Source organism: Peromyscus maniculatus, chromosome 23 (genome assembly GCF_049852395.1).
Source record: "Peromyscus maniculatus bairdii isolate BWxNUB_F1_BW_parent chromosome 23, HU_Pman_BW_mat_3.1, whole genome shotgun sequence".
NCBI lineage: Eukaryota > Metazoa > Chordata > Mammalia > Rodentia > Cricetidae > Peromyscus > Peromyscus maniculatus.
In genome coordinates, this window is record NC_134874.1 from 41,349,048 (window position 1) to 41,363,947 (window position 14,900).

At 36.3% G+C, this 14,900-nt stretch overlaps 1 protein-coding gene across 8 annotated transcripts in view; it reads left to right on the plus strand.

The window, feature by feature from the left end:
* LOC102905059 (cytochrome P450 3A13-like) overlaps nt 1-14,728 on the plus strand; it is a 67,270-nt gene extending 52,542 nt beyond the window's left edge. For 4 of the 8 annotated variants that reach the window (XM_076560643.1, XM_076560645.1, XM_076560642.1 and 1 more), the window contains 6 exons: nt 1,427-1,554; nt 2,801-2,867; nt 5,273-5,433; nt 7,462-7,688; nt 10,563-10,725; nt 14,353-14,728. In XM_076560643.1, the coding sequence (XP_076416758.1) occupies nt 1,427-1,554; nt 2,801-2,867; nt 5,273-5,433; nt 7,462-7,688; nt 10,563-10,725; nt 14,353-14,430 (824 nt within the window). In that variant the 3' untranslated portion in view covers nt 14,431-14,728. The remainder of the gene's footprint in view (nt 1-1,426; nt 1,555-2,800; nt 2,868-5,272; nt 5,434-7,461; nt 7,689-10,562; nt 10,726-14,352) is intronic. The other 4 variants (XM_076560649.1, XM_076560648.1, XM_076560647.1 and 1 more) reach the window with 2 other exon arrangements.
* The last annotated feature ends 172 nt before the right edge of the window (nt 14,729-14,900 follow it).

The following is a 14,900-nucleotide window of genomic DNA, read 5'->3' on the forward strand; positions in this document are numbered from 1 at the left end:
GGGATGCCTTCCTACATTATCCTTGGATATTTTATAAATAAGGAATATGGAATAAGGAAAAATGACAATGGAGTTTAGGTATTGGATAATACAACTAAATATTCAGAATATTGGGTTATCTCATTACTGGGAGAACCTCTGTATTGTTATCCCCAACTTCATGTTGAGTTTCAGCATCAAGTTCTTCCTGGACCATTCCCCATGATTGTGATAGGGGCAGATGGACCAGTGGGCAGTGGTTGGACCATGATTATTTATATCTTGAGAATTTTGTAATGTTTTCTTGCTAATCATTGGCCTTGTTTGTTGCATTAGATATGAGAACACCAAGAAAAGGGACATGACTTTGTCAATAGTGTTGAGGAATATCTTTAATCCCTGCTGCATAGCAATAGAGGGTAGAAGGTTTTAATTCTTGCCCTACCTGGCATTCAATCAAGATGCTTCCTTAAGCCAGAGGCTAGGGATGGTGCCTGGCTAGCATATATAAGGCTGTGCCTTTCATCACAAACACTGCTATTTTTCTTAATTTTTAAACAGATTTTGCCTGCTAAACAAGTCAGCTTTCAAACTTGTGGTTCTCTGACTCAGCCTCCAGAGCACACGTTTATATTTATTTTCATGTATGTTTTGTGTATTAATGTTGTTCCATGAAAGAAATATACACACCTGATTTTTGGTTCTAGTCACTGGGTAGAAGTAATGATAGCATGATCAACCTATCATTGCCTTTTTCCAAGCATGATGGAAAAGACTTACTCCCTCAATTTCTATGTTAGCCCTTAGTTTCCATTGACAATTCTCATAAAATTAGGGAAATCGCTGCTGTTCACAATTTTCTGAGAACATTAAGTAGGAAAAAATGTTGTCTTTTTCCTGAATTTTCTCAAAATACTTCATCTTTGCTTGCTTCTATGATTTGGTTTTATTCTGTGTAGTACCTCAGTGGGTAGCATACAACAGAATTCTTTTCATGTTTCTGCTTTCAGTTGGTAAGAATTTTGCTGATAAAATCCCTTTGGTACCTTTGAGTCACATTTCTACACAGGTTTCCTTCCCAAGATTTATTTTGATTTTAATAATGGGGCAGTAGAAGCTTCCAGACTCAATTCTACACTTTCCCCTAGTTTTCTAAGTTTTGTAATGCCTGTGTAAAACTGGTAAGAATTATCTGTTAAATATATCATAATAAAATTCCACACTGAATCTTTCTGGAGATGAACTCTTTACTTTATGTTTTTATTTAGAATTCAATTATTTTTTGGTGTGATCTACTTTCTATATTTTATAATTATACTCATTTCTACCACAGTTATTGCTGTTGTTTTGATATTTCATTAAATTATTGAGATTTTGTCATTGGTGAATAAAATAACTGTCAGAAGCTTCAATTTGCATTTTCATAATTTTTTTCTTTTCTCTATAGCACTGTTTCCATTCCTTTCCAGAATATATAACAAAGTAAACATCTGCATCTTTCCAAGTGATGCTACATCATTTTTTAAAAAATTTATAGAAAAGACCAAAAAAGATCGGCTTGAAAATACCCAAGAGGTAAAATATGACACAATTTATTATAATTCTAAATTGGTGATATCAAAAGATAAACATTTCTTATAGAAAGCCCTCATAAGATATTTAATGAATATCTTATTTGGTCTTTTCAGTTTGAGTTGTATCGTGCCTAGAACTTCAGAAGTATCTGTGAGCTTGAAATTTTTACTTATATAACCCAGTTTTTCCAGAAGAGTTTATATGCTGGACTAAGGATAAGGATGTTGGTATCAAATCCCTGACAGAAGGCTGTCAGGGAGTCAGTATCATGTCTGAGGAGGTGCTACTGCTTATTTCTTAGTATTCAGAGGTTCAGAGCATTTGTTGGTGTGGTTGTTTGAGAGACAATGGCTAACAAAGGGAGTGTCACTATTAGGAGTTGTGGCTATGTTGGAATAGGGATTGCCTTGTTGGAGGAAGTGTGTCACTGTGGAGGCAGGCATTGAAGTTCCATATATGCTCAAGCCATGCCCAGTATCTCAGACCTCTTCTGGTTTCCTGTCAATATATAATAAGACCTCTCAACTACCACTCTAGCACCATGTTGCCTATATGCTACTTTGTCTTTTCCATGACAATAATGAACTAAATCTCTGAACTTTAAGCAATCCACCAGTGATAAATGTTTTCCTTTATAAGAGTTGCAATAGTCACGGTGTCTCTTCACAGCAATAGAAACCCTAAGACCTAATGACAATCACATAAAACCTAGCAATGTTTTGCAGAAACAGCAGTTGATGAATATGATATATTGATGAACAATATGTCAAGGAAATTTGATGTTGATGCACAGGACTTATTTCTAAACAAGTGCCTAAGAAAGAAGAAGAAACTCACAACTATCCAGCCACGAGTCTGTCCTCAGCAGCTACACATGCTTAGAATGAGGGAAAGACATGAGACATGTTGTTAGACTTTTTAAAAAATTTTTCATGACATGTTTTCTCTGAGTAGCCCTGACTGTCCTGGAACTCATTTTATAGACCAGGCTACACTCAAACTCAAAGATCCACCTGCTTCCCAAGTGCTGGGATTAAAGGTGTGTGTGATCACCACCGGGTTCATTATAAACATTTTGTTCCCCAAAATCTATGGGTCAATGTTTTGTGTTACTAGTGATTCTGGCAACATTAGCTGACTTCTTATGTAAACCATTTCCTGACAAGAGAGTTTAACGTCTTAGATTTATACTTATTTTTGACCAATCAAACCACTTTCTGCTTTTGAAATTGCTGTCTCCTTTCAGCACCGAGTGGATTTTCTTCAGCTGATGATGGACTCCCAGAATTCCAAAGACATGGAATCCTATAAACGTAACTAAGGATAATTTAGGGTCTAAAGGGAATGAACAGGGGGAAGGGCTTCTTTTTGAAATATAAAGGTGTAATTCAAGCAGAGAAAGCTTTCTGCTAAATTACAAAAAGACATAGACAGGCTATGTTATATGAAGCAGCCTAAGGAACTTTCTAAAATCATCGAGTATAAGCATATAGAAAATGTCAAGGTTATTGAAATTTCCATCTAAGATAGGGAAGTTACACCCACAAAATATCATAAACATGGCTGCCTAACTAAGACTTGAATTGCAACAACAACAGCTGGCCTTCCAACATAGATGGAGAAAATCTCATGAGAACCCATCCTTAGATGAAGGGCTCCAGGTAGTTCAGAATAACTGAGGGAGAGATAATTAGTCTTCCCAAGTGATGAGTCCCTGACCAATTCTAAATGCTCAACCCAGAAACAAGTACAAGTAGAGAAAAGTGAATAGACTCGGCAGGTTGTATATATGCTTATTTATCAGTATATATAATAAAAATGGTTAAAGAAGAGGTCCTAAATTTGAGAGTGAGTAGAGAGGTGGCATGGGAGGGGTAGAAAGGAGGAGAGAAAGATGGAAATGAAATAATTATATATTGATTCAAATTTTTTAAAATCTGAAGTTCTGTTATGAGCATTGATTTCACACTCCAAGACTCTTCAGTGATATGTGGGTTACCTACATCAATCAAATACTGATTCTCAGCCTCAGTCAGGGCCACTCAATCAGAACCTCTACTTTCAAATCTGTGTCCAGAGCACCCAATAAAGAAATACAGTGTCCAAATAGCAACTTTCACTGTGGTTTATTCACTGGAAGTGTGTTCACAAGCTTAATGGACTGTGGAAACTTATTTTTCCTTTCACATTAACATAGTACATTAAAGAAGAAAAATCACAGTGTTTGCAATATATTTCTTCTACATTCGTTTGCTCACTGTGACTGGGTTTAAAATTTCAGAGTAAAGCTTCTTTCCATACATTGGTAATACAATGCATGCTTTGAAAATGTTAATTAATGAATTCCATTGTTAATCCTACATTTGAAGTCAATGCCCAATTTTTGTTATTTTATTAAACAATTTTTAAATTTAAATATATTTTGATCATATTCTTACCTTCCCCAAAGGCCTCCTGAATACTCCACCCAGTGAATATTAAGTTCCAAAAGCAAACAAAAGCCCAATATAAAAGAAAAAAGTGTAATACAAAAGGAAAAATTACCCAAAACCAAGGAAACAAAATAAAACAATATCAAAACCAAAAAAAAGCAAACATCAAACTGAAACCAAATAAAAATACACACACACACACACACACACACACACACACATACACACACACACACAAAATAACTGTAGAGTTCATTAATATGATGGGCAACTGCTCTTGAACATGAGGCCTGTCCTGGAGTCGATGATAATTCCCTGTGCCACACCACTTGGAAAAAAACTGATGCTCCTCTCCCAACACATATAAAGGACAGTTCAGTTGTTAACCTTTTTCCCAGCAGATAAGATTTTATTTATTTGTTCATTTTTAATGAACAAAGTAAACTACATTAACATAAAAAAAAACTAGTGAATCAAAATTAGGGAAGACAAATTAGCAGAAGAAAAAAGTCCAAGGGAAGATACAAGAATTAGAGACTCCACTCATTTGCACACTCAGAGATCCCATAAATACACTGAACTAGAAGCTATAATATACACAGAGGACCTGCTAGAAAACTTTGCAGGCTTTATGCATGTTCCTCAGTCTCTGAGAGTTCATATGATATTTCATCATGTTGATTTCCTGGGACCTATATTCTTGGTATTGTGGGTATTCTCAGGTTCGCTGGCTTTTACATTCATCTTGACATCTCTTCTGTTGGATTCCCTGGACTCTGAAGAGAGGGATTTGGTAGAGACAACCCATTTAGGATTGAATGTTCAAAAGACTCTCACTCTTTGCCTAATATCTGTTAGTGGTTCTGAACATTTGTTCCCTTATGCTGCAGGAAGAAGCTTCTCTGATGATGGCTAAGCAAGGCACTTGTCTACGAGTATAGCAGAATACCATTAGGAGTCATTTGATCTCTACATTTCTTTTTTTATACCAGTATTATTTGGTTTCCCCTTGGCCCCTGTGATATCTAGTCTTAGGTTATAGATCATCTAAGCAGCACCAAGTCTTGGTTGCTTTTCATAGAGTAGGTCATAAGTCAAATCAGTTATTGGTTGGTTACTCCCACACGTATTGTGCCACCATTGCCCTTGCATATCTGCTGCAGTACACCATTGTAGAAAAAGTGCAGTGTGCCTTCCTGTGTCAAATATGGTACAACAAAGCAGGTGAAGGCTCTGTGTAGGCACCAGCTTTTATAATTGACATAAAATGTCTAATTTCATTTTAGCTCTTTCCGATTTGGAGATCCTGGCCCAATCAATCACTTTTATTCTTGCTGGCTATGAGACAACAAGCACTACTCTTTCCTTTATTACATATTTACTGGCAATTTACCCCAATGTTCAGAAGAAACTCCAGCATGAGATTGATGCAGTCCTGCCCAATAAGGTGAGTGGATGATGCTGGGAGCCACAGGAAAAATTTCAAACCTTAACAAGAAACACTACTTCCACACTTGCATTTAGAATTATAGTAAATACAGTAAGAATTAATTCTTTGAGCAATAGTCACTGAAAATCTAACACAAAGAAAAATTTATGCATAGAGAAAAACTAATCTCTGTAATTCGGTACTCACCCTGTAATAAACACTATCTCTATCTACAATGATACAGTCTAAAAACATGCATAAAATTTCTTTAGATTTTTAAGGATAAGCAAGTGTCAGTCAAGTGTCTTCTTTAAACTTAAATGGGTATTGTGCCTGCATGTATATCTGTGTACCATGTTCATATCTGACACATGAGGAAGCCAGAAGAGGGCCTCAGATTCCCTGTAATTAGACTTCCATGAAATGTGCTCACCATGTGGGTACTGGGAACTGACCCTGGGTCCTCTGCAAGAGCAAACAGTGCTCGTAACCACTGAGGCATCCCACTATAACTTAAACAATGGACCTGACAGTTGTATTATTACTGAAAATGCTTTGGCATGACTGCTATTAATGGGGCCTTGCATATCTTGGGTAGGCAGGCTGATTCAGTTATCCTTTTTGTTACTCCTCTCTCAAAACACATAATTAGACTCAAGCAAAGCACATCATGGCAGCTTCCAACATAAGCTGTTCACCTCTACATTATGCTAGCTTTAGTGGTCACACAATGTGACAGCCACACATCACATACCCTACCTTCTCATGTATGCCCAAAGCTGGATGCAATGCAGTGTGAGGTACCAGAAATCTGGGACTGGCTGTGTTGTCAATGATATACATACAAAGCATCTTCAGACCTCACACACACCCCTCTTCTTATTTCATTCTGTCACTGTGACAAATGTCATGATCCAAAACAAGTGTGGGGAGAAAAGCATTTACTTCATCCTCCATTTTCACATGACAGACAGTCACAGAGAACATTCAATGCAGGAACTAAAGACAGGAACTTGTAGGCAGGACTGCCTGTCACTCTATACAGCACTTCTTCTGACCAAGGTACTTATAGTCAAAGAAGCACAGTAGGGGCTATGGAGGATGCTGGCTGCTCTCTGGCCCCTCACTGACCTATTATTATCTAGATGTTCTCATGCAGCTCAAGGTTATCCAGTCAGGAAAGAATACTACGTGCAAATTGCTGGAACCTACTCCATCAATGAGTAGTCAGGACAAAAACTCTCCTAGATATATTCACAAAATAATCTAACCTAGCAATCCCTAATCTTTCAATTTAGACCTCTTTCCCAGGTGACTCTAGCATGTGGGATGATGAAAGTTAAAGATTTATAAGAACAACATATGAAGTAACAAAGGAAAGATTTTTTTAGAAACTGAGCATGGAGCTGAATGGACCTCTCACTAGAATAGAAATTGTTTGCTCAATTAGGCTCATTTTTTAGGCTATTTTACCATAATGAGTTCCAAAGGGAAAAGATCCTATTGAAGTTAGTCACTGTAATTTCATATACTATTCCTGTTGAATATGACATTGATCTTCAAATTGAACATCTGTAGTATTATTAAATTTAGACATAGGATTTAAACTGTGAGTTGTCCTCTGAAAGGATTGATATGGAATTTTAAAAAGGAATTTAATGTTCCCCACATTATATTTTTTCAGTCTGGACTTGTCACCTCCTTATATTAAGTTTTGACACCCTTGACAGCTGATTTATGTTAAATGAGATTGACATAATATGCCATTCATTATTACTGAAAAGGAAAACAGTACAAAGGAAAACTGAAGATTTGGGACCTAAGTGTAAGCTTATGTGAGTGTTCTTCCATATTCACTTCACCATGCATTTCAGTGGACCTTTAGTATGTCAACACACATGAGTGCAGTGAATAGGACTTATCAATGATAAATCCAATCATTAATCTGGGTTGAATGTGGAGTTTATAAAAACTTAATAATACTGTGTAGATTGACATGAAAGTTTTAAATCTCAAACCAGCAAAGTCTTTTTTAAATTTTCCCAGGCACCTGCCACTTATGAAGCCCTGGTAAAGATGGAATACCTGGACATGGTTGTGAATGAAAGTATGAGATTATATCCAGTTGCTACCAGGGTTAACAGACTCAGTAAGAAAGATGTTGAAATCAATGGGGTTCTCATTCCCAAAGGGACAGTGGTGGTCATACCTATCTTTGTTCTTCACCGAGATCCAAAATACTGGCCAGATCCTGAGGAGTTCCATCCTGAAAGGTACAAGGACCCTGAAAAAGAAAGCATACACATAACCAGACTTCTTTATTTATGTTAAGATGTCTTTACTATAATCGCATAAATGTGAATTTATATTATTGCATGTATATTTGATTTTAAAATATATGTAGTACTATTTGATAATTATTGTAAAAACTACAGATATTTCAATTTACCAAAAAATTTCAGTTCTATATTTTGAATTTTTTTTAGTCTTAGACCTGTCTTAGTCAGGGTTTTTAATGTTGTGAAGAGATACTTTCACCACGGCAACTCTTATAAAGGAAAACATTTCTTTTGGGATGGCTTACAGCTCAGAGGTTTAGTCCATTATCATCATGGAGGGAAGCATGGCAGCATGCAGACAGACATGTGGCTGGAGAAGTAGCTGAGAGTTCTACATCCAGATCAGCAGGTAGCAGGGAGAAAAAATTGAGACACTTGGCTTGCCTTGAGGTCCTGAGACCTCAAAGCCCACCAGCAATGACCACTTACCACAAAAGGCCAGACCTCCCAACAGTGTCAGTTCTTCTGAGCCTATGGGGCCATTTTCATTCAAACTACCACAAAACCTTAATAAAAATTCCATTAATATTATGATATCTTTGGGCATATTTTGAAGTGTGTGTAGGGATTAAGAAATTAGAAAAATAACAGTTTTCTTCTGTCTTTATAATTGCTGATTACATTCTATAACCTCTAAATGGTATTTTATGACACATGCTTGTGTGTGTGTGTGTGTGTGTGTGTGTGTGTGTGTGTGTGGACAAAGAGAGCAGCAACAATTACCATGATTAGGATATCACATATCTTTCTTAGGGTTTTATGTTTCTATTTCTTTGATGCTATCCAAGATTGTCACAAGAAATCTCTGGATAAATCCTCAAATATAGGAATCATTTCTCAAATATAATAATCCATTGTATAAGACACTGGTGCACATAGAAGGTGCAGAAAGCCTCCTCTTAGATGGTTTAAGGTGCATCACTGAGGATGAATGCTAATATAAGTCCCGTTAGTGTTGTTTCTATCTCTTTTGTGAAGGAAATTCCCTCGCACTTGTCCAGTGGGTGACTCTCCAAAGTCAAGTCATCTACTGATCAGAAAGTTGATATTTTCATCCTTCTTGAATCTGAATCAGGATATTTTGTGAGTGGGAAGTAATAAGCACACTGTGGGAATTGTATGCAACATGGAAATAATTGCTAGGTTGCCATCATGGCCTTACTAATAAAAAATACAGGATCATATTTTATCTTATTTTTTTAATTTCAAGATTATTATTTGGAATAACATTTCTTCATTCACTTTTCTCCCTCAAAATTCTCCTATAGGTCCCTCCCCACACTTCTGCAAGTGCATGCCTCTTTTTTCACCGATTGTTATTTAGGTGTTATTTAGGTGCTCACATACCCCTCTGTGGATATACGTGTATATTCCTATAAATAACTTGTCCATTCCCTGTCATGATACTCATGTAAAAATGATTTTTTATTATAGATGCAGTTGAATCAGGAGGCCAAGATTTTAGACAAATAGTTGTTTTTTTTTTTTATGAAGTTCTTGGTACAAGAAGGCCTTGTATTCTTTGCCATGTGTCCCTGGTGTTGGCAAATGGTCTATGGATAGTGCTTATTAGAGGAGTGGAATGGAGTCACCTAAAATCTGTTTTTTAGTTAGGTGAATTCTATGTCCTTCTACATAGCCACCAATTCCACCTCCGTTAGCTTAGTGACCAAAAAGGGGCACATTATCCAATGTGCATTTCTATTGTTGGTACAGCTTTCAATCATATAATACAGACTCAGTGGGCATCAGTGACTATAGCAGGCAAGAGGAATGCAAAGGTTAAAAAAGCTGAGGTTTAATCAAATGCAGTATATAAGATCTCTACAGAAGAATGCTAATGTTTCTCATCTGTGTGTGCGTATGTGTGTGTGTGTGTGTGTGTGTGTGTGTGTATGTATGTATGTATTTGCATGTGCAAAATCTTCCTCGACAGGATTCTATCAAGTTCATCTTACACACATGTGAGTATAATTTACACTGGACTCCAATGCTGTTCTATAAATAGCATAAAATTATATCTCAATCTTCCCTAATAGTTAATAACTCTAAGAGAATAGATGGTTATTAGACTTCTAAAACATTTTTCAGAATCAGCATTTTTATTTAAATAATTATTTCAGAAATCATATTCTACATGGACATAGGTCTGTACTTTCAGTAGTTTTTCCCATAATGGAGGAGATGGAGACAAAATTCAGTGACAACAGAGTAGAGAAGCAGCATGTGTCCTTGCAAACCACTTCAGTTGATAACTCTTGGAGGAGGGAGAGACAGTCAAAGATTTTGTGAAAAGGGCTTTAATTGAGGGAAATGGGAGGCTGGAGAGGAAGATCAGGAAGTATCTGAAAAAATATTAAGTTGATTAGAATGAAAAAAAGGATAGGAAGGAAGGAGAGGATGGTGAAGAGAGAATGGAATAGAAACATTTCATCCTTCCCCAATGAGCAAATGCATAACTCAAGTGTCAGGGCAATTTCTTCCTTGTTCTTTACTTTTACTTTGTAATGTTTACACAGTGGGAGCACATGACTTTCTTAATATTTTAAACTTTAAAAACACATTAATTTGAATGAACATTAACCACACATCATCTTATTAACTTTGGGAGTTTCTTTGATGTAAAGTTGTAGAAAGAACTTTAACTTCCAAACCTCATAATGAGTTAACTTACCATGATTGCAATAGTGAACACACTGATGTGCCCTGTGTGATTCTGGATGAGGACTGTAGGTAAAAACTGTAAACATGTCACTCTTGTGCACTTCATGTTTCATTATTTGTATTCTTGTTCAATTGTGACACCAGGTTCAGCAAGGAGAATAAAGATAGAATCAATCCTTATACATACTTGCCTTTTGGACATGGTCCTAGAAACTGCATTGGCATGAGGTTTGCTTTCATCAACATGAAGCTTGCAATTGTCAAAATTTTGCAGAACTTTTTCCTGAGTCCTTGTGAAGAAACAGAGGTGAGGCAGGACTTATACTGTTTGACAGGTTTTTGTTTTTTATTCATAGGCATTTTCATAAACTTGTGGATATATATATGCACATATATATATCACATATATGGAATATATTGATTGATTTTTAATAAATGTTTTCTCTGTCAAAAGATCTATATAAAGTCATTCTTGAGCCCTAGGGCCCTTGAGTCCTGGAACAGTTAGCCTGTGTCTAAGTTCAAATGTTAAGATCATATAGAGTCAAAGATGATATTCTTTCTATGATTATGTATAGTATCATTGAATTTGAGTATCTCTTGTTCAAGAATATATGCATTTTTAAAATAACAGTTATTATAAACATTTTATACTTGTATATAACATATATGGAAAATATTATATGCTTTTGATTTGTTATTCTCTCCTAAAATACATCCTGACCACAGCCTCCTCTCTCCTTCCTCCCATCCTCCCAGTGCCCCATTTCCACCTCCCCGACCTCCCATGTCAACTGCTCTTCCACTTCCCAGTAGAAAAGAGCAAACCTCCCAGGGATATCAACCAAACACGGCATAACAAGATGACATAGGACTTAGGCACAAAAGCTCATATCTAGGCTGGGTGAGACAACTCAGTAGGAGAAAAAGGGTCCTATGATCAGGTAAAAGAGTCAGAGACACTCCTACTTGTAGATGTAACCAACCGTCTTATTAAATAAGAAACACAGAAACAATGTAAAAGAGAGAGCCGAGAAGTCAGAGCTCAGAGCTAAAATCTCACCCTTCCTCCTGCTGTCCCAGCTTCACGAAAAGAGACCTACTTCCTGTCGGTTCGTTTTTTTAAAGTATGTTGTTCTGCCTTCTCATTGGTTGTAAACCCAAACACATGACTGCCTCGTCACTGTCTGAATGTACAGCCCCCTAGGTCTTAAAGGCATATGTCTCCAATGCTGGCTGTATCCCTGAACACACAGAGATCTTATGGGATTAAAGGCGTGTGCCACCACCGCCACACTCTTGCTATGGCTCTAATAGCTCTGACCCTGAACACACAGATATCTATGGGATTAAAGGCGTGTGCCACCACCGCCACACTCTTGCTATGGCTCTAATAGCTCTGACTCCCAGACAACTTTATTTATTAACATACAATCAAAATAATAATTCAGTACAATTAGATTATCACCACACCTACTCCCACTGTTAGGAGTCCTACTCCAAGCTAAATAACCACAGCATGTATGTAATAGGCCCTGCACAGACCCATGCAGACTCCATGATTGCTGCTTCAGTCTCAGTGCCCCTATGTGCTCTGTGTAGTTGATTCTGTGGAACTTGTTGGTAGCTTCAACCCCTCTGGCTCCTAAGATCATGGAACAGATTTTTAAAGTGTGTTTCAGTTTAACTATGCATATGTACATGCTTTGTCTCCAAGAGGTGTCATGGTCATCTTAGCATCCCTGTGTCATCTCACAATGTCAAAAATCCTTCACCCACCATAGGGTCTTTAAACATTCCACAGTGGTTTCCATTTATAGCCACAGACAAAAAATCATTGCATTAAATCATTATTCATGGATATGAAGGACTCCTTTGCTTGGTCATTTTCCATACATGTCCTCACACTTTAGGAACTCAGCTCTAGACCAGCAGGAATCCACTTATATTCTTACAAATCAATGAGTTTCTTCCCTTCTTTATTCATCATTATATTTTACCCTTCAAGTTCATATCAATCAATTCCCCTCCAATCCAAGAACCTTCACTAGATGTTCTCAGTGCACTTTACTCCTGTCTTCTAGATATGGTATCTTCAGACTGCCACTGCCCCCAACCATCAAATCCATGAACTACATGTACTTCCTGCTGTTATTTTCTTGCTTTATTCATTAAAGCATCCCCTAATTTTATTCTTTCCAAAAATTAAAATGGTGCCTTGGAGGACCTTTGTATATTAAATCTTTCAATAAATACATTAAACATTTTAAACTATTCTAAATATTGAAACAGACAATAATTTTAATAGATGCATTTCTTTATGTATACTTTTATACATTGTCATTAATTCTTGGTGAATTCATACCATACATTTTGATCACATTCACCTCATCACCACAATTTATCCCAGATCCATCTGCACCTTACCTCACACTCAATGTGATCTCTCTCCATTTTTCTCTCAAATTTTTAAGTCAAACTAGTCCACTTTCTGTTAGATGACTGCTCTTATGTGTGTGACCTGGCCTGGAATCTGGTTGATTTAATGCATATAACAGCCTTAATAAAGAAAACTGACTACTTTTCACAGCAACTGTCAAATATCAAAGCTTCTCAGCCACAGGTGGGACTATGATTGCATTCACACACACACACACACACACACACACACACACACACACACACACACACACACACAGAGAGAGAGAGAGAGAGAGAGAGAGAGAGAGAGAGCATTTAGCTTGAGTTTGCACATGTCATATGTCTTGTTCATACTTTCACATCTTTGTTAGTATATATGCATCTGCCCTGTTCTTTCTGGAAAATACTGTATCCTTGAAGTCAATGACCATGTGTAGTCTTACTAATCCTTCTGTGTACACTTTTAATATAAGGTGTTACTTTTAGAAACATGTTAGAAAGGTCTTACCTGAAGAACTTAAGAATATGTTGTCATTAACTTAAATGATGCAATGCCCAACAAGTTTAATTTCATGACTTTTGTACTAAATATTACTCAAATATGAGTATGTTTTCCTCAAGAGAGAAGAATATTATGTGGTCATTTTCCACTCAATGACTTTAGATCAGCTGTCTTCCTACTCCACACATGAATACATTTGAGTGACTGTTTTGATGATAGGCAATCTTCAGGTATCTGGCAATCTTTGGCACACTCTAGCTACCTACCAGACAGCCTTTCTCAAACTACAAGGCTACTTGTTTGCTCAATCATCAGCTCATACAGGATTATTACTCTATTGTATGGCACTTTTCAATAAACTGACAAGAATATCATTTAAGAATATCAGTCAAAATGAGTGTAAATACCCTTTTTGCACTATCTTGGAATTTCAGCGGAGATACATAGGATTAATGCTATAGTGGTACCAAAGTCACTCCATCTATCATGAACCACCATGTATCAGATTGAAAAGTAAATGCATTGTTCCAAAGTCAATGTATGACAATAGTATTTATAATGTACAAAACTTACATGTGGTTTCCTTTCCAGTTATACTAAATGAAAATTAACTTAATATACCTTTTTTAAATGTGCTTGCTATGTGTCCACAAATGTGCTTTACAAAGTTCAAACTCCCAATTTTCAGTTAAACTTTAGAACAGTAAGGGAGATAACCATCACAATTTTTTCTCAGCCTTTTACATATTTGGTGCTCAATATATTTGTTGAAGCATGAATAGATTGAACATTCTATGTTTTCATATTCCATAGAAGCAATTCAAGACATTTGGTGTTTGTCTTAGTTGGGGTTTGTTTGTTATGTTCCTCCTCTAACTTCTGAATGCTATGGTCACAGCCATATGACAACAAATGAAAAACTACTATTGTTCTTAATATATTGGTTCTACCAGCCTCTTGTGAAATTGATGATTCATTTAACTTACTAGTCTCTTTATTCAAATATTTCAGGTTCCCTTGAAATTAGGTAAGAAAATGACTCATACTCCAGAAAAGCCTATTGTCCTGAAGATTATATCAAGAAATTGAGCCATAAATGAAGTTTGATTTTATCTCAAGTACTGTTATGTTCTTCAAAGTATGCATTCTAAGTACATGGATTTTAATTTACTCCTGAAGAAAATCTACATTAATATGTATTTAATCATGACAGAGTCATCAATTATTTTTCATTGTCTTGATAGGGTCTCAATTATTGTGTATGGAAGGAAAATGATTATTTAACAATCTTTATGTTCTCTCATATCAAAATTTGCCCATTGTCCCAGAGATAGAACAATATGTTTCATTTCAATGCCAATAAAAGATTTGTCGTCAATTTTGTCAATATTGTTTCCAACATAGAATCTTTACTTTCCTATTTGTGGTAGGCATTCCACTGACAATCATTCTTTGCACTTTGATGAGTATGTAAGATTCTATGTTAACAACTACCCACTTTACAAAGAAATTTCTTTGATTAGATCAGAGGGCTACATTAATCTATTGGTAAATAATGC